A 20,087-nucleotide genomic window follows, 5' to 3' on the forward strand; every position below is an offset into this window, starting at 1 on the left:
ACGCAACCTATGAAGTCACAATAGTTGTCTGCAATCAGATGCTGAAACCACTGAGCTCCCCACCAAGTCCTGGTCAATTCCCTTTGATATGACTGTACTTAAGATGTCTCTTAAAAGGGAACTCAGATGTTGGCAGTTTGGTTATGGCTGCTGGGGCTACCCTGGTTCTTGACACTCCGTAGCACCAAGGAGGAAAGAGTGAATTAGTTTGACAAATGGGTTTATGTCTTGGATCACCCAAGGAGGTGTAATCTTGAAGGCATTCTGGTTGTAAGTGGATATTATGGAGAGGGAGGAGGGACTGAATGGAACCCGGTTAGTGGGACCGCAGGTTGTTTTTCTCCTGGTGTAAACAGCAACGCTGGCTTAGGAAGGTTGCTGACATAAGCCATGTCATCTGAGGTCGGAAACGTGCTGCGGGCTCTCCTCTGCAGAGAGGATAAATGTGCCTCATTGTGATTGAAGGAACTACATTGCTCGTTATGTAAAGAATAATCTCTATAAGGGAAGCCCCAGCAAGAGGTAGCTCTTCCGTCCTCCCTCTGCCTTCTCTTTTTGCTTCTGAATTAGACTGACATAGAACCACCTCAGGGGTTTGAGCATTAGGAAGAGGGCTGCTCTTAAGCATTTATTCCCTTCTCATGTCCAGTGGTTTATTTGGCTCCCTGCAAGATGAACGTAAACAGTGGCATCTCAGACAGAAAGCATTGTAAACACCTGATGGCAAAGTCAAACTATGTGTAATAGGTTCTTCCTCTGACTGCAGGGAGGAAATGGCCTTTTCAACAGTGAGCTGGTGGCTTTCCTTAACTCTGTGTTTCTTTGTGCTAGATCCGTATGGATATTAATGTTAGCTTGACTTGGTTAGTGTTCACAATCTATTGTAATAGTTGCCTTGAGGACTGTTTGATCAAAACCCTTACAATAAATAAAAAATAATGCAGAGTCTACTTTTTGCAGAGTTGTTGACTTCATGCTGGGGAAGAAGATAAGGTGTTTTCTAAGGAGTGTGCCATTCATTATTTTTGGACTACAACTGCCAGAATTCTCCGAGAATTTCCCAGGCAGAATTCTGGGCATTTCAATCCATATACAAGACACACACTTTCTGCTTCCTGGAAGACCTAGTTCTTTGTGGGAAGTGTTATCTTGCTGCCCAGTAGGCTCTGTAGAGGGGCACTCCAAAAGAACACCATCTCCCAGAATGCTACTTAAGGAATTCTTGAAGAATTGTGGCACATGGAGAGAAAACCATAACAACAACAACAACCGAACAACCCCACCCCATGACAAGCAAACAAACCCCCAAAATGGCACACCACTAGTGTTTGGCCCTATAAGGTTACTTGTAGACATGGGGGTACTCATATTTGTATGCAAATACCCCCGCCCAGGTGGACATAATGAGGGTCCAGCCTGCTGGGGCTGCCTGTCCACTCACCTTCCACTGTTGCTGTGGGCTCCGTGCTCCCTTCCTATCACTCCAGAGCTCGCGGTCTGGAAGCCACTCTTTGACCTGGCAGTGAGGCTCATCCTCCTGCCAGGAGTGGCTCGCAGACCGCGAGCTCCAGAGCGATAGGAAGGGAGTGCGGTACCCATGGCAAAAGCAGAAGATGAGCGGACAGTCCGGCCCCAGGGGGCTGGACCCTCGTTATGTCCACCTGTGCAGGGGTATTCCCCCATCTCTAGTCATAAGCAATGCTTATAGGGTTGAATCCTTCACCTCTTCAACTAGGAGGAAGTTGGTTAGCTTTTTTTTTTTTTGAAGCAACCCCTGCCAATCAGAGCGGGTCAGAGAGGACTAGTGAGACTGACAGCCTGACGTGATCTGTGGAAGTCTCCATATTCTTAGGCAGTCCTGGGGACTTTCCTTTGTCGTTTTAGAACAGCATGGTGGACTAGACTGGTCTCTGGTCAGTCTCCCTCTCTATAGGATGGCTCTTTTTCTGTGTTCAGGGAGACCAGGAACTGGCAAGTTGCTAATAGCACCGAGATTCAGCTCTGGCTGTACAAGATGCTAGGTCTTCTGCTGGAATAGTCTCATATACTTGTGTAAGGGGTGGCTTATTCCTATTTTTGTGGTCATATTGGCAACACAAATCTTTGTGACTATATGGGTGTTCTGTCTCACAGAAAAATAGAACCCTGCTTAGTAATGATGTGCTCTTGCTTCTGGAAGGCATTTGGACCTACTGAAGGTACATTTAGTTCCTGGTCATCTTCAGCATTTCATTGGGACTGCGCTTTGGTCTGTAGACAGAGGGCCTGTAGAAATGTCCTTGTGTGTCTGTTTGCTTATCTGTTAAAATCCTTACTGGCAAATGCCCTTGGGGAAGTTTCTGAGTATCAAAACGCAAAGCAGTCTGTAAAATCACAAACCAAACAAGTAAATCCAGGGATCTGTGTCAGAATGTTAAAATATGAGGATGTCAAAGATTCATCCATGTAACTTAAATAGTAAAAGCAAGAAGGAGAACAAACTGTAAGAGGTTACATCCATTTACTAGTCTCTGCTGGAATAGAGGTAGCTATTGAAACAGTGGAGTGTGTAAAAGTAATTGATATATAAGTAATTTATAGAACTGATGGATTCCATGGGTCAATTATAGTTAGGGCCAACGACTAACTGCCTGCGATTGTCTCAATGTTCTTCTTTTCTTCTTCTTCTTCTTCTTCTTCTTCTTCTTTTCTCAGTTTTTAGCTCGGAAAGGGTGCTGAGCCATGGCTGACCTGGACCACAACCTCAGCCTTGCAGATGCGCTGACGGAGCCACCGCCCCAGATTGAGGAGGAAGTGAAACGGGATTTCATGGCGACTCTGGAAGCCGAGAAATTTGATGACGTCATCGGAGAAACAGTTGGCAAGACCGACTATGTCCCTCTTCTTGATGATGAGGATGCCCCAAAGGCTGGGAACCAGGAAGCAAAAACCAAGCCCCATGCTGACAGCGTTCAGGCAGACCGTAAGTCTCTGAGCATAACTCAAGAGTGGTAAGGTGGCAGGCAGAGCGTGTTGTGTTTAATGAGCAGAGAACCACCACCACCCGGGTTAGAAAGACCTTTTATCCTTCCCATGGCCTTGAAAATGCTAAGGAAAAGCTGCGTAGTGTCCGCGTATCAAAAGTGGTGTCTCCCCTCTGTGTGCTTCCTGGGCCCCAGTTGGTCTCTTCCAAGATCTGTTCCTTCTCTCCACCGTCTGCTGCTGAAAGGCTTTCAGCCTCTTCCTCTCACTGCGTGTTGTCTCGGCTGTCACTCTCACTCCGGCTCGCTTGGCTCTCCTCTCCTAAGTTAACTCAGGATGCTTTTTGCCAAGTCCTTCTTTTCCTCTGGTGGCTCAGAGGATGCGCCTGGCCCCCGCGCAGGCTGCCCCCTCTCCCTTTTATGGCTTTCAGTTCGCTCTCCATTCCTATCAAGTCCAGGGGACCCCTGGTCAGGTCATGGGAGGGGCCTGTCATTGAAGGTTGGTGAAGAGCGGAGGGGTGGGGTTTACAGCTTTGTCACCTTGTCCCTTTCTTGATCCCAACCATGTTGTTGCTTACATGCAGGCCACGGGTGTCCCATTCTGACTTTATATCAAAATTTACCCTAAAGCTTGCTTTCTCTTATTTATTTTCTCTTTTGTTCTATGTAAGTTCCTCAAACAACCCCCCCCAAACTTCTGCATTTTTTACTAATCCCTCATTGTTTTTCCCTGATCCTGATTTAATTAACTCTGTGAATAAATAATAATTCCTAACCCCTTTTCTTTCTGCTTCCAGTGTCTGCAGCAGCTCCCCTGTTCTGTTGTCAGGCAGTGCTGCTCAAGGCTGAGTTCTGGAAAATCCTTATTTATTTAACCTTTTTGAAAAAAAAAATAAACTTACAAGTTTGTCATGATGTTACCTGGTCCCTTCTGGTGAGCCTAAGTTTATCTCCCCTGGAAAACTCACAGATCGCCTGTCCCGTGGGCAGTATTCCTAGCACTTTCTTTCCAAAGCCCAAACAGATGGGTGAGCCCTGGGGGGGGATGTGTGGGGCAAGGGGTTGCGGGGTGATGAACAGGAACTGCAAGACAAGCAAAACTGCAGGTTCTAGCTTGGCTGTCTCAAAAGGCACTCCGGTGTGTAAGCACCCCCTCTCTGCTGGCATCTGACACATTTTCATGTTCTTATCTTGCTGGGACAACATCTGCTTTCAAAATGGGAAGCTTATGGCTTCAGATCCCTCTGCCCGGGGTACTGGGTAAGAAAGTAAAACAAAGGGTCAGCGAGAGGCCAGTCGGTAGCCAGATAGCTGTGCAAGCTTCCAAATGATCTTGAAATCTTCGTCTGAGAGGCATTCGTTCCTGCTCTTTCGGAGACACACAACTGCTAGCAATAATAGCTTTTTATGGGCTGCCTAAGAGTTCTTCAAGTACATTTATGGGCTGAACAACGAACCCACAAGGTGGGTCACCATCTTATTCCCAGGTTATCTGTGTGTTTTGTATGGGTTGGGGAGGGGGAGATTTAACAGGCTCCTAGCTCAGTTCTCCTGGTTGTTGGGCCACATCGGCTTTTGACCACAGAAGGGGGTTCTTGTTGCTTCCCAGGCTACATGACTGGCATGCACACCCAACACAAAACGGGGGAAGCTTTGTTGGAGAGACGGCAGATGAACTAAGCCTCAATATGTACCTTAATACCTCAAGTACCTGATTTTCTCTCTTAATATGTGTATAGCCTGGGAGCGCCACAGTGCTTAGAAAAGGGTCTGCAAGGATGTTGTATGACCTTGAAACTGGTCTCTCGTTGATGCTTGCATGGGGCTTGCCTTGTCAGAGATGCTCTTAATTGTTTGGAGTGCCCTGGACTTGAGATAATGAGATTTAAAAAATGTTGGATTATGATGGAGAAGTTGAAGATAAAGATTTTGGTTCATAGGGCCATCAGGCCACACACCTTGAGGCTTTGAGGGCATTTCTGTTCAGAGTGAGATTTGTCACGTGATGCTGAGTTGATGGTCTTGGTCTTGCTTTGAGACTTGGTGTGTTTGCAGTAGGAGTGGGTTGGCCCATTAAACCTTGGGTCTGAAGCCCTGCAGCAGGATCAGTCTTTTGGGGAGTGGGGTGTAGCGGAGTCCTGGCATAACCGCTGACCCTTAACCACACACCTCCTTTTTTTCCAGGCAGGGAGGTACGCCTCCCTGTAGGTCCTGGCCCTTTTCTGTCCCTACTGAAAAAGGGGTTGACTAAAATCCTCCCTCCAGATTAGGCAAGCTTAACCAGCAGTCCTGCATGGACCCATGTGAACTGCATCACTGCGGAGGGAGAGGTGGGATTTGGACGAGGGCTGTTGAATAAAGCAGAGGTCACTCAGGAATTCTTCTTAGGCATTTTGATCTCCCTGGCTTCTGGTTCTCCCACTTTCACTCAATGACGATTGCATTTTTCCCACGAGGATAATAAGGGCCAGCAAGTTGTTTTCATACCAAGTGGCTGAACACCATAATTTGACAAGTTCTGGCTAATCCTCTTATTCCATCTTTTATGTAATATAGTGGGATGGCTTTGGGAGCGAAGGATGCCTTCCGACTTCTCCCCTTCAAGCAATTGCTTGCTCTCCGTGTTCTTGTAATCTCCAAACATTCATCCTCTGATTGCTTTCGGCGATTGTCCTTAAAGCTTGTGCGACCACTGATTGTGAAAGGGCAGCCAGGTGATCAGTCCATGTGACTGGGGAAGATGCCCCTTGAAGCTCTGCGCTGACTAGATAAAGTAAGGTGTTGTTTGTTTGCTACTGAGTGAAACCCAGCTTATTTAATTAAGCAGTACGCTGCGTGAAGAGAAAGGGAATCTGCAGAGGAAAAAGGTCAACCCTTATTATTGCCCCACCTTGCTCCCTCCCTCCCTCCAGACAGATAAAACAGCAGGGGTGGCTGCTTGAACAGTGAAGCAGGAACATCCTCCTAATTTGGGTTCTCATTTTCTGCATGATTCCAACTTTATCAGCTGAATTGATTTGGATGATTAAAGCACTCTACTGCCCACCAGAGGGAGCTGGCACTATTTTCTTGTTTAGTGCAAATTATAGCATATCAGTACAAGCCAATCCCACACCCCCTAAGCAGAGTGAAACACACCCAGAAAGACTGATAGAATGAGCACAAACGCCTAAAATGTCTCCTTGATTTCACCCCCTATGAAGCGTATGATTTTTTCCCCCTCTGCCACTATCTACGTTGGGTTTTCTTATCAGCCATTGGGGGTAGGAAGCAATCTTCTTAGGGTTGAGAGGAATGACAGCCTCTAACACTGGGCTCCAGAGTGATTTTCACAGCTCTCCAAAAGTAGAATTTGGAAATGAACCAGGTACTTAGGTTTCGCTAATGCAAACGTCTGTACGGTACTACAAAGAGACCCTGTGACTGGGTTCTCGTTTCACTTTGGGCGGGTTCCTCCTTTTACCCCTTTTGAAGACGAAGAGACTTTTTGATTAACTAGCAAAGCTATCAAAACCTGAGGTTCTTCCAACAACAACTTAAAAAGGGTTCTTCCTCGCCAGTCACCGTTGGGACTCTCTAACCAACCGCCCTTTGTCTTTTTATATGCAGTAATTTCTAACAGCGGTGTGCTCCACCCAATGTTCTCTGGTCAGTAGGTTTGGGAAGAGGTAAAGGTCTGGTCACACATAGGTTCTCCCAGCAGGTGTGTGGTGCCCACCTCCCTTTGGTCGCTCTCTCCGGAGGAGATGCCACCTCTCGGGGCTTCCTCTCTCCTCAAGAGGACCGCCTGTCTAGGGATACACCAGGACTGTCCATTCTGTCTCCTTCGTCCACTAGAGTCACTCCCTTCTCTTCTGGTCGTTTTTTTAGCAAACTGAACTATAACCCTGCAACAATAAGGTTATAAATAAAACCAAGAGACTACAAAACCTAATACGAGAGTTTATTATCCATTATCCTTTCTTTTTCTCTCTCCTTCTCCTTTACCCTTGCTCCACCTTCCTCCATTTCCTCTCCTGCCATGGGATACCCCTCCATATTGGTGGACTTTTCCCCTCCCCACCTCCATTAGCCTCTCTTATTGGTCTCTTGATGCCCGGGTTTCCGACCCGGCTTTGTGTTTTTATTTGGATTTCCCTCTCTCTTGAGTCCTCTGCAGTTTCCGAGGTGGCTGTTTCAGGACTTTGGTTTCTGATACAACGGAATACATTTGCCCCATATTGCTCCATCTTAGAAGAGGGAGAGGATGGCACACGGACAGCCATCTCCCCACAGTCCTGAACGGAGGACTTCGCTTGGAGACGGGCGGGCGGGCCGGAGTCCGTCTGCCTAAGGCGCTTCTCGGAATCCAGTCAGGGGCTTTGAATTCGTTCCGTTTGCCATGAAGCTATTTATCCCTGTCATTTTTCTTTTAGAAGGCTCAGCTGCCAATGGCAGAGGAGAAATTACGGGTTGTGTTATTAAAAGCCAAATGATGATAAATCAGGTGTCAGTCTTCCCTGTTCTAAATAAAGGCAGGTTTAACTGAGACTGATTTTTTTTAGTCTTTTTCATTTGTTCTGCAATATTCAGTTCATTTCTCTCTCTCTCTGATGCTGAAGGGCGTGTATCACAGTGCTCCGCTGGTGCCGCTATATCTTAATAATTCAGAAATGTGTTGTTTATTTAAAATGTTTTGACTGTCTAAAAAGATTATTTCTAAAAACGGGAAGCAAACGTCTATTTTGTGGGTTTTTTTCTTTCTCCTCCTGACCCCCCCACCCTGGGGTCCCGGGGCAGACGATCGGGCCTCAGCCCCACAAAGATTCCCTGTCCCTCTTATAAACCATGACAGGGAGCTCTCTTTTCATCCTGAGAAGAAGTCAGCTCCATTTCCGAGAGGCTCTTAGGGACAGTGTTCCAAGGTTGGGCAGGGCCAAGATTTTTTTATTTTAAGCTAAATTTAATCATTTAGGGTTAGGGCCTCTTTTTTTGCCTGTCAGTAATGCTTAGGAGATGCGTTTCTGTCTTTTAGAACGGGAAGATGTTCTATACAGTATAAGTTGTAGAGCCGCCAGGTAGTGGTGTTATGGGGAAGGGGGTGATGGCATCTGGGACAGTCTGGGTTTATTATTGGGGGGGGGGGGAGTCTGCCTCAAGACCAGGGCCCCAACCTCTGCCGTAAATAGTAGGGCCCTTGCCAGCATTCTCTGGCCAGTTGTATTCACTCCCACGTCTTCAGTGCTCTGAGCGACTGCCAGGGCCCTAGTGTGCCAGCTTTTTGAAAGGATATGCCAAGCCCCCATGTGGTTCAAATTCAAATCAAATTTCAAATAAATTTATCGTCATTGTAAGTCTATACATAGTATACACATACAATGAAATTCACACAGACACCCAGAGACCAGATCCACATGCACACACACACAAAAATCCCCAAACACTCCCCACCTACTGGTTAACCCACTCGTTAATTCAGTGTGCAATATTTTGGGTTCTGCAGAATGTGGGGTGGCCCAGGTAGCAGGAGAGGCAGAACGGAGACTGGGTGGCTGGTGCCAACGTGTCCTGTATGCTGTGAGGTGTCTTCTCCCCTCAACACACTGGCGACTCCACAGTGAGATCTGCGCGGGCGATGCTTTGGTTTTTCCAATCTCTACTGTCAAGGATTTCCTCTAATAGAGTTGAGGGACTTACCCCCTGTCAATGTTGCTAAGTGGCAGCACCTCGCCATCCCTCTACAAAATGGCTATTAAATTAGTTTCCCTCCCAGTTGCTGTTAGCTGCCTACAAAGCTAGTTTTTCCTAGAAAATATTGTTTGCTTTCCTTGTTCCCTGTCCTTTTTTTTTTTTTAGCCATGACCCTAAACTCAATAGGAAGGAATCAGAATTGTATGTGTGAAGATGATGTGTGAAGAGCTGCTTTCAGTCTGGGGCCCCCATCCAATGGGACCCCTATGGCCCCCTGTTGAGAATGGCTGGCTTAGCTTGAGAAATGTGGGCGCGCTGCCCTAGATTCCAGAGCGGTTCCTCTTTTTTTCAGTCTACTTTCTGTGTAACACAGTTGGCCACGAGTCCTTGCTTGGAACCTGGGTTCTGGGATGGGCGTTCCTTTTGAAGGCCCGATGGGTAGCTGTTGCCCTGGAGAGCTGAGAGATGGCACTTCATTTCCAAGAGGGGCAAAGGTTCCAGTCCCATGCCTTCGGTGTGGCGACCGGTAGGTCGCACTTCTTGAATCGTTTCCTCCATTGGGTGTTCTCTCCTGCGTTGGTCATAGGTGGCCTGGCAGAGCCATCTGTCAGACCCTCTCAGGCCACCCTGATTGCCACGTTTTTATGCATGAAGTCATGTGGCTGCACATATCCGGGATGTGTCTTTTTTTTGGGGGGGGGGGGAAGCGATTAGGCTTAATATATTGGCCCCATCCTCCTTGCTCAGGATTATCTGTTTTAGGGCATGCTGCTTTAAGGGTTGTTTATATAAACAATCCTTTGATCCTGTAGCCAGATGTAAGTAGTATCTAATCATTTGGACTAGGATTACGGACTTTGGGCATCTTGCTTTATTTTATGTTCTTAAATAGATTTTTTTTAAAAAAAAAGGTTTATTTGAATACTTTGGAACTGTTTGTGCATGTGCCATTTGTGGAGAAGGGGGAGGTAAAGAGGAGCGGGGCGAATGGGGAGGGAGGTATTGGGAGCCCCTGTTCTGCAGCCTTCCAAATTGCAGAAATAGAAATTAAAGGTCTGTTCAAGAGTTGCAGGTAGGAAGAGCCATCATGGGCAGCTGTGCTGGCCCCATCTGGCATGGATCAGGGTGGCGGTTCTTGCCGATTTCCATTTCCTCCAGACATCTGTTTCAAGAACTGAAGTTTTTAGTACAGGAAGAAGCCTTTCTCCTCCTCACCAGCTCGGGCGGGAAATCAGCATTGGGAGAGGGAGGTTTCTGCCTATCTCGGAGGTGGAACCGAGAAGCAGCTTTGGGTCTGTTTTTTATTTTGCCCTTGTCTGTACAGCAAACGCTGCCTTCCAAATGATATGTGTGTGTGTTTTATTATGCTTTCTCATTTCTGCTTGTAGATAAGCTCTTTTGGCTTATATATGTTTTGTTCCCAGATGTTGATATGCAAAGTGGGGGGCTTCTCAGCAATGGGAATAGCTAGATTAAATCTTTGCCCAGACTATTTTTAAATGTGTGTTTATGTGCATGTCTCTGTGCATTCACATGCAGAAGAGTCTAATCTGCAGCTTGAACTCTTTTACAGTCATTAAATAGCAGGGTTGCACTTTTATGTGGTGCCGACTGTGACTTCCTTGTGCCACCTTGTAAACCTGATGGCCTGAGGTGGCAGCTTGCTAATGAGGGGTTTGCTGAGAAGTACTTGCACATGGCCAGGGGATGAGTGTGTTTGAAAAATCCCCGAAAGATACTGCGGCCTGAAAACACGACCCCAAACTGGTAGCATTTTCACTGCCCTTGGAATTTGCCTGCTGCGTGATGGAGCAGTCTTGGATATTGTCTAAACAAGGTCACCTCCCAGGAGGCCTTATCTTCCTTGGGCATCTTTAGTGTGTTTCGTATCCTGCCCAGTGCCACGTTCTGACTGGACCCTTAACGCCTGGGAAGCCAGGCTTTACTAGGACATGAGGGTGGTTGCCTCCAGGCTAGAGAAGCACCAACTCCCGATGGCGCTTGCAGCCCACACGTTGCAGGAGATCGCCTGCTACGGCATTCCTGAGGCTTGACTTGTGGCTCAGGCTGAGTGCCAAGGGCTGGGGAAGGGGAGGGAAGGGGCTTTCAGGGGGAAATCCCAAATTGACCGTCCATACTGGTTTCTGGTTTAAGCTTGGTATAAGTTAGGATGTTGGGTTCCCTTGGGTCTCACGCTGTCCAGCAGATCGAAGAGAGGCTGCCTTTTCCTGGACGGGCCCTCCTGCCTCCTCTGCTCAGGCCCTCTCTCTGTGTTTCTCGGTTAGCAAGCGGGAGTTGAGCAGGCAGGAGAAGGTTAAGCAGTCCCTGGCCCCCAACTGATAATGGTGGCGAGGGCAGAATATGGGGTTCACATAGCAACAAACAAAAGCTCCACAGCCATGCCGGGTCCCCCAGGTGCTCTTTGTTGGAAGATGGGGGGGGGGCAAAAGGAAACAGTATTTGGCCTTACAGTGGGTTGAAGGCTGCGTGGTTGGCTCTGCTCTTTTTTTTTTTTTTTTTTCGTGGTGAATCTTAGGGAAGTAGAGAAGATCCTGCAGTACAGTGGGGTCTCGACTTACGAACAGCTCGACATACGAACGTTTTGACGTACGAACCGCTCTCATAGGAATATATGGACTCGACTTACGAACTTAGATTCGAGTTATGAACTCTTTCTTTCCTTTTTTTTAAAGCTAAGTCATCTTAGGTTAAAAGGAAAAAAAAGAAAAATATCCCCCTCTAGTGGCAGAAGGCGGAATAGCAGCTTCCCATTAGTTTCTATGGACAAAAAGAGCAGATACGGATTAAATGGTTTTCAATGCATTCCTATGGGAAATGCAGATTCGACTTAAGAACTTTTTGACCTGAGAACTGCCTTCCAATACGGATTAAGTTCATAAGTCGAGACCTCACTGTACTGTTTTGGCAGACAGCTCAAGCAGAAAAAGATTAACGAATGAAATCTTCAGAGAATGGAGATGGATTAGGGTTTCACTCTTGGCTTTTTTGTTGACTGTTTAGCAACCTTTCCCCCTCAGTCCATCCCTAGTCCACTTTGCTTCTAAGCAATTGGAAGTGGGGAAACTTTGCTTTGAGGCTACTGGAAACGGGGGTTCATTGGCGAACTCACTTAACACTTATGGACTCTCAGAACAGTTTAAGAAAGGAGGTTTCATTTGAAAATCTGTGGCTCCCCAAACAGAGTCTCACCCGCTGACTGATGCAATTGTGTCTGTCTTCTAGGTAAGTCAGTGACAGGACCTGCAGCTGTGCTTGAGAACGGTGATCATGGAGTGGAAGGCAGCAAGCAGGGTAAGCTTTAATGGAACCTGTTCGTCCCTCCTTTCTGCTTTTTTTCTGCCATGAGAGCGGCTTCCCCATGGTGTGATCCCATGCCATCTGCTGTGTGTGTATCTGTGTGTATGTGAAGACATCTAAGGAGAAACATGGAATCGTGTGACTTTCTTACCCTCTGGTCATTGTCTGGACCACACACGTAGGAACGTGATTTTTAGTAGGTTATGATAGTTCAGGAGTTCCTTTTTTTGGAACTACCTTCTCCCTGGCTCTGATTAATTATCTGGTAGCTTGGTTGTCATCTTCTCCAAAACGTGGTGTTGGTTTCATCTCTTGATCAGCCCCTAGCATGTTTGAAAAGATTTCTGACCAAGGTTGCTCCATAGCTTGGAAGGCTTCTTTCCTCCCTCCTCCTCTAAAGGCAGACTGTTTCCGCCCCCCTTCCTTCAGAACAGCTGTTAATAAAATGTCTTAAAAAATGAGAATATGTGTGTAGCTGTCCTACTAGTGACCCTCAAGGCTGAGATGTCTCAGAGATATGAAGCTGCCTTCTTGTGGTCCCTTCTGGAAAAGGTGTTTGAATGTGCCTGAGGCTTATATTGGGTCCCCAGTCTCTCTCTTGACTGCAAGAGGCTTTCAAGTTTTGAAGAGTCTCTTGCAGTCAAGGCAGCTCCTCTGGAGGGACAGAAGCAGGGCGAGAGCATCTTGGTAGAGCCCAGCGTTGCAGGGAGAAGGTCCCAGGTCCTGGCCCCGGCCTCCTCTCTGGGCACGGCTGGGAAAAGAAGCCCCGGAGAGCTGCGGACCAAGTGGGTCGCACCGCCCTGGCTGGACCAGTCCTTTCTGCCTCCGTGGAAGGCGGCTGCCTCTGTTCCATTGACCACGCAGGTCCCCCTCTCCAGGACCTTAGAGCATGGGCCAGGTTTAACTCTGCTCTCTTGTTCAGCTTAGTATCTCTCCTAGAGCCACTGTGTTAAAAGTACGAAGCCTGCATGCACGCTAAGGCTCTCCTGACAGTTTTACCTGTATCAGTAGATTTTTTTTCATTGTAAGCATATTGGCTGTGAGTGATGTGAGTTACAGACCAACATATATCTGGAGGTCCCCCAGAATGGGGAAGACTGCAGAAAGTGGTTTTAGCAGCATATCACGGGAAACACAGTCCACCCTTGTGCCTCCCCATATCCAGCATACATATTGTTTGTTTGTTTGTTTGTGTTTGTTTGTTTATTTACTTCCCACCATTTGGTGCTCAGAGTTGCAACTTCCATCCAGAATACATGGCATATGTATTGACCTCTCAGTTCTGTATTTATAAATTAGGGTAAGAAGTTAAGCTAGTCATCTACTAGTCCAGCCTTTCTGCCTTTGTTCCACTTTTCTAATATTTTATATAATCACCCATTTTACAGAAGCTGGCTGCATTCATTGTGGTAATAGTGGTTATTGGCTTGATCTGAAAGATGGGCAGGAGTCCAGATACCTGACTGGATCAATAACGAGATGCAAATCTAACTCAAGGAGAACATAAGCTCCACAGGTGATATGAGGCTGACATTGTCCATTAACCATTCTCTATACATCCTTTTTCTTTTAAGCCAAGAGAAATAAGATTAGATACTGAGATTCTACACACACACACACACCCATGACCCTGAATTCTACACTTTGATTGAGGGTGTTTATGTAGGGTAGAGTAGTAAGACTTTCAGATCATAAAGAACAACTCTTGAGATGGGAATAAGGTTGACCCAATATGAGGATGAAAGTCTCCTTTTTGCATACGACTGTGTTTCCCCGAAAATAAGACAGGGTCTTATATTAAGTTTTGCTCCAAAAAAAACGTACTAGGGCTTAATTTCAGGGGATGTTTGATTTTTTTTTTCATTTACAACAATCTACATTTATTCAAATACAGTTATGTCATCTGGGGCTTATTTTTGGGGTAGGGCTTATATTAGAAGGATCCTGAAAAATCCTAGTAGGGCTTATTTTCAGGGAAACAGGGTAGGTCACTTAGCATTCATCTCTACTCTGCTCAGCTATCCCTCAATTTTGTGTGCTGTGTTTCTTTTCAGCAGACGGCCACTCTGCTTCCCTTGCATGTCCCCCCTCCCCGTTCCATCTGCTGCCTCACATGCTTGTCCTCTCCCTCCTGAACATTTTCAGTGGGGTGGCAAAAGAGGGCTGGGAATCATTATTCTCTCTCTTTCTCTCTGTATGGGGAGGGCTCTATGGGGGTTGCCAACATCTTGGTCCCAGCTGTTTTTCTTTCTTAGGAATCCAAGACTCCCATCAAATCCAGCAGTGAAAACTTGTCTTGATTTTGAGCTCTTTTCAAAGGTTCCACATTGGTGTCAGAAAGTGAAAGGGTGTGACTTTGCAGAAAGCATCCATGCCATCAAAGGTTTTCAGGAAGAGAGGTGTAGAGTCCAAAGTTCATCTCAATTCTTACAGGTTTTGTACCCAGCAGTGGCTAGCTGGTGGGTAGAGGCAGGTCATACATCTCATCTAGTGTGGTGCCCAGCTGACCAAAGCAGCCTCCTACACCTCCTTGTCAGCCTCAAGGCGTCTGATCCTGGCCACGTTGCTGAGGATTTGGGTGTGCGTTTCCCTCGTCCCTGTGTTCTATGACACGAGCTCTCAAATCCTCTGTCCCACAAGGTCCTAAGTAAGCTTGGCACTTCCCTGCTGTTTCCCCTGCCGGCACAACCCGGCTCCTGGAAGACACCTCACAGGGCTTCATCTGTCCAGTTGCATGCTCTCGTGTTCCTTTGTTAGTGACTGATCCTGTGTATTTCACTGCACAAGATGCCAACCTGTGACTTGCACCATGGAGGACCCCTTGCAAACCTGGATTGTGTGTGTCTGTGTGTGTGTGTGTTTTTTTTTTTTATTTGCACGGCAGACCTCCATTGTGCAAGGAGAAACCGAGCCAAGGCAGGGTTACCAGGGAGGAAGGCTCTGGAGTTCCCGGTGTTTCCAGGAAAATGATGGACTGAGAGGGGAACAGATGAGAGTGGAGGAATTGGGGCAAGGCCTAAAAAGAAGTCTGCCTGGTGCAGATTTAATGTAAAGGCTCGTTTTAAAAAGAAATCCACACCCCACTGCGTGATGAAATACATTTTCTGAAAAACACCTTAGAAGCAGAAAGATGCCTGCTGCTTACTTTAATCTCAGGACTGCAGGGTTGCCAAACTGGACCTCCCGAGGTGGATGTTTTTCCTCGCAGATTCCCCATGTCTTGGCATGAGTTCTGCGTATAGACCTCTGCAAATCTGAGGTGTGCACAAATATTTGTGCAGGAAAAGGACCCCCATGGATGGAAGTAGCTAAAGGTGGGCAAGGGGAAGTCTTGAAGGAAAGATCCTGTTTGTGCCATCTTCCAGGTTTGCTGGAATAAAATAGTTCTGTGTTGCCCCTCTTTCCACACTTGAATTTGCCCCGTGTCGCATGTTGGTCCTTTTGTGGAAATTTGGGTGGGTGGGTGGGTGGGGACACAGGTATTTGTAGCTGCTCTTGTAAATGAGACGTTTGATAGGCTCCTGTGCATGGAGAACAGGCACTGTTAAGCTTCAGGGATTGTTTGATGACACAGATTATGGCCTCTCATACCTCGAAGTGAATGGAGAAAACAAGTAAAGGAAGCCATCCAGGCTTCAGCCCATCTCTGAGCATCCAAAGTCGTGTGTGGGGGGCAAAAAAAGGCCAGTGTTTGTTTATATGCCAGCCAGGAGGTCAGGCCCTTTTTTTGCACCCAGTACCGCAGATGACCGTGGAGGCCCCAAAAGCGCCCACAGAGCTGTGCTTCGCAGATGGCTAGAACCGAGACGGGGAGAGTAGCCTGCAGTTGAGACCCAGTGGAAGAATCCAAACCTGGACAACTGAGTAACTTCCCGTTGCCTCCGTGACAAAGTGTTCTCTCTAAGAGGAGAAGGGAAAGCTTCTGACTCAGCACATGCTTTTCAAGAAAACTATGCCCCGTTTTGTGCACACAGGGGCCTGTAAGATAATGTTGGTGAGTTCCTGAAGGTGGGCCCATTGTGGCTTTTCGCTAGAGGTGAAGCCATTTTTCTAACACACTCCAGTTGCCGCAATTTTGGGGCTGTTGTTACTTACTGAACATTTGCATATGTGTCTTCACGCCACAGACTGTTGGCTTCTGCCAGGTCAGTAGCTTAAGCCTTTTTTTGTTTTTTGTTTTTGTTTGTTTTTTGTTTTTCCCTGTGTGGCATTCAGGAAATGGCTCCCAGCCCATCGTCTTAGTAAGAGAAGAGCCACATTTACTCGCTGTAAGCATCCGGGGGGTCACTAGGGTGCTGCCGACTGCAGACTGAGCACAATAATTCCCAAGAATTGGAGAAGTCCTGGATGTTGAGAAGGTTTTGTCTTCTCTGTTCACCCTCTGGAAGCGCTGCTGTCATGTTCTCGACCTGCTTGATGCAAGTTAATTTTTACACAGGGTCAGCAGAGTGGGGACCTGAGGCATGCCCCCACAGGCGTTTTTCAAGCACAAGAGCCATTGACATTAAAAAACAGGCGCTACATGTTCATGTTCAAACAGATTTGCATAGGAGAAGCCATTGGGAGGTTTGTGGCCCTTTGAGTCTCTTGCCTGTCATGAAGGAGGGGGTCCCATCCCTTCTAACCAAGTCCAGTTAGTTGCATAGCCCTCTATAAACCCACTGTGTAACCTTAATTTCGATCTGAAGGCAATAAGATGCTCTTATGCTTCTGCCCCCTTTAGATTGGGCTCAGTGGCCGTAACTACATGAACAGCGCCTTAATCAGTTGCATGTACTTTGAGCAGCATTTATGGAAGCCAGGTGACCTGCTGGCTCTGAGAGCCCCTCTGAGGGAAGCGGAGATGGGCATTCACCTAATGTATGCATACAGTACCTGGTGCAGTCAAACGGGCTGCCTCCTTCCCACACAACAGCCTGGGTCTCTTGCCAAAGTGGGCTTTCTTCCTTGTCTCTGTTCTGCTAGCAGCTGCCGGTGGGATGTTGCACGATGTGCCGTTTGCTGCATTAATGTTCATGTGTACTAATGACTTAATGCTTTTATGCCCCTTTCCCTCTTTCCTCTCATCTTCCTCCCTTTCTATCTTTTTTCCTTCCTAGAAGCCTAGACCCTGGGGCTGCTACCAACAGGAGACCAGTGTGCTTTCCTTCCCATCTTTACGCTTTAAAAAAAAAGCCACACACCCTCCGCATTTTAAAGAACTCTTCCTTTACCTACCTGGAGTTTATGGGGCCGAAGAAATGAAAGAGTAGATCAGCCGTGGGCCAGTCGGCTGTTGCCACCACTACCCACCTCTTCCTCTTGCTCCCTCTCTCTGCTCTGCAGTGCTTGTAAAAATCTTCCTTTGTAAGAGCAAAGGTGTGCATGACAGGTGTTGGCAACAGCACTTCTTAAAAATTTGCCATTTTTAAAAACCTTTTGAAGTCACTGTTTCTGATTTTTGTTTTAGTTTAATCATCCATCTTTTTGCTTTAGACAGTGAGACCTATTTTACGTTTCCCCCCTTCCTTTTGTAATCTGCTTTCTAAATCCCATCCATATTTTCACGGTGATTGATTGCAGCCTCTCTTTGGCCTTCGTTTGCTCCCATCCCTCTTTTCCTCAACAGGCTCTTTATTTTGCCTGGCAGTCTTTCCGTATAAGGAACTCGGGTTTTACTTTGGTCCTCCCACTTTTGATTTGGAACAGGTGCGTCTTCCTTTGTAAGCAACTTTGAACAGGGAATTATTTCAAAAATGTGCAGTGGTTGAGACCTTTCAAAAGCAAACCTTATCAAATAATTCTTTGGGGTGGGGGTGGGTTGACTGTCACACCTCTTCTCTTAGAGAAGCACAATAACCTTGATCATATTGTGCTGTTCACATCAAAAGTCAAACCGGCAGACGGGTTCTGCCTCCATGAAAATTTAATGTGTGTCGAAGTCTACCTTTGTGGTACTGGCAAGTCCCTTAAAATGCAAATTTTCCTTTGCTTGTCGTTAAAAAATAAAAGAAAGTAGGAAGAAACTGACAAGAAGGAGGGGGTATTGCTGGAGTGAGCATTGAGCCTGCCATCAGACATGTCAAAACGGCTAATGAAATAATTATCTGACAAGGCTGCATCCAGAATGGGAAGGAGCGACGTCTCTTTGAACTCCTTCTGATCTGTATGTCGGTTTAGCTTGTCACTTGCAATTTTCTTTGCTGTCCCCTCTCAGATAGAAATTGGCCCCTGTGCATAGAAGGAGCGGTGACAAAATTTGTACCAAGACCTAAATTGGGACTGCTTTTGCACCGTGAGGACAGCAGACAGATTATTTTTTCAAGCCTAACCATTTTTTTTGCTGTCTCATCTGCAACTTAAAAGTGGATATACACGTTTTTGAGAGCATCTGAGCCAGCGGTGAATCTCTTGCATGAGTGTACCACAGATTTGCTCTGCATCAAGGCTTATCAGAAGTAGTGTTTGCACCTTGGCCATCGGCAACCAGCACATAAATAATGGTTCACAGAAGGTTGGGATCACCACAAGTTCCTGTATCAAGCATGTATTAGTTTTTAATAGGTGCATCTCAAAGAATATGGCAAATTAACACATGCATTTCAATTCAAAGGTATTTGCAATATTTCTTATTAAATCTCAAGCTACTGTCGTTTCCGCACTAGAAGAATGAAGGGCATTGCCAAAGGCATTCAGTAGTGAAGGAGTTGGAAATTCCAGCCAAGACAAACTCTTGGTTATGGTTGTGGACATTTGGAAAATTTTCATTTGAATGGGCTGCCCAAGTTGCCCTCCGGACTCCCATAAACTTCAGTTTCAGATATTCCCTGGGGTTCTCTGACACTGGTTGCAGTGCAGCTTTTGAGCAGTGGAAGCGTCAGACAGATGTCGTTCCAGAAATCCAGAGGTCTATTTAGGGGTCTAATGTTTGCATGGTGTTGTTCTAAGAGTAGCCCTCCATCAACCTGGTCCTCTCCAGATATGTTGCAGTGCATCCTTCGTCTCCTTGGCCTTGATGAGAGTTGCAGCCCAATGCCTCTAGAAGGCAGCAAGTAGGAGAAAGCTGCTCTGGGCTCAGTGGAGCCAAAGCCAAGTGCATTGTCGGTGCCTTTTAGTAGTTGTCATGCAAAGACATTTCAGGGGGAAAAAACACCAGTTCCCTGTTTGCCATCATTACTTGTAGGAGTGTTGCTTCCTGGCCTTGCCTAACTCTCCAAGACGAGTTGTCTGGCTGGGTTCCTGTGCTGAGGAAGGTTGGCTGTGTGATTAACGGTGGTGGCCCCATCGAGCATGGGGCCTCCCTTCAACTGTAGATGAACATCATGGGGCTAGTGGCTTTAAATAGATGGTGGTGGCCATGCGAGCACATCATGAACTAGATGACCCCCTGGGTGTTCTTCACTGCTCAGTGGAGTCCCCAGAAGATCTCCAAGTCCTTGTGCAGTTGAGCTGAAGACCTGGGGTGATCCCTACGGGAAACAGCCTGTATCCCAAATAGCACTGCTTTTGAACTGCTCCCAACAAGTGCCCTACAAAGGGGAGGGGGAATGCCTGTTGGAATGAAGAGGCCGTTTATCCTTTTAATTAGTTTGTTTAAGGAAACAGGGAAGCATGTTGCTTTGACCTGACACGGGGAGCCTCATTAGTTTGTTGCCGGCTCTTCTCGTGTGCCAGCTTCTTTTGAGTGTTCTGAATAGCTGCTGCCCTTGGTTGTTCTCGGATGCGCCTGACCCTTCTAACCGCAAAACTGGAAAGGGGCTGCTCTGAACCCCCTCCAGTCTAGCTTTCTGCGAAGTGGGCACCCTCCGGAGACTTTGGATTAAGCGCTCCAAATTTCTGACTCCTCTCCCCCCCCCATGCTGGCTGAGACTATTGGGGCTACCTGGTGCTCAGGTCTAAAAGATCTGGAGAGTGTCTCTAGTTTCCTGATGCACTAAAAGAAAACCATAACCACGTGGGAAAGCATGTCTAGGGCCCTCTAAGGGCCACAAGGATGCCAGAAATGCCCCCATATGCACACAACAGGAAGTCCCTAGCAGGTCCCCTTCCCATTTTGACAAATTGGTATTGTGTAGTGGTAAGGTGGGCAGAGATGCCCGGTGTGGCCTGGGAGATAGTGTGACAAGGAGGCCTGGGTTAGAATCCCCGGGCTCAGCCATG

At 47.0% G+C, this 20,087-nt stretch overlaps 1 protein-coding gene across 22 annotated transcripts in view; it reads left to right on the forward strand.

The window, feature by feature from the left end:
* Window positions 1-20,087, forward strand: part of MAP4 (microtubule associated protein 4) — a 180,209-nt gene that overhangs the window by 55,259 nt on the left and 104,863 nt on the right. For all 22 annotated transcript variants that reach the window (XM_073002731.2, XM_078378356.1, XM_078378361.1 and 19 more), the window contains 2 exons: window positions 2,695-2,962; window positions 11,874-11,942. In XM_073002731.2, coding sequence (XP_072858832.2) covers window positions 2,722-2,962; window positions 11,874-11,942 — 310 coding nt within the window. In that variant the 5' untranslated portion in view covers window positions 2,695-2,721. The remainder of the gene's footprint in view (window positions 1-2,694; window positions 2,963-11,873; window positions 11,943-20,087) is intronic.

The sequence above is a fragment of the Pogona vitticeps genome, chromosome 6, assembly GCF_051106095.1.
Source record: "Pogona vitticeps strain Pit_001003342236 chromosome 6, PviZW2.1, whole genome shotgun sequence".
In the NCBI taxonomy this organism is placed as follows: domain Eukaryota; kingdom Metazoa; phylum Chordata; class Lepidosauria; order Squamata; family Agamidae; genus Pogona; species Pogona vitticeps.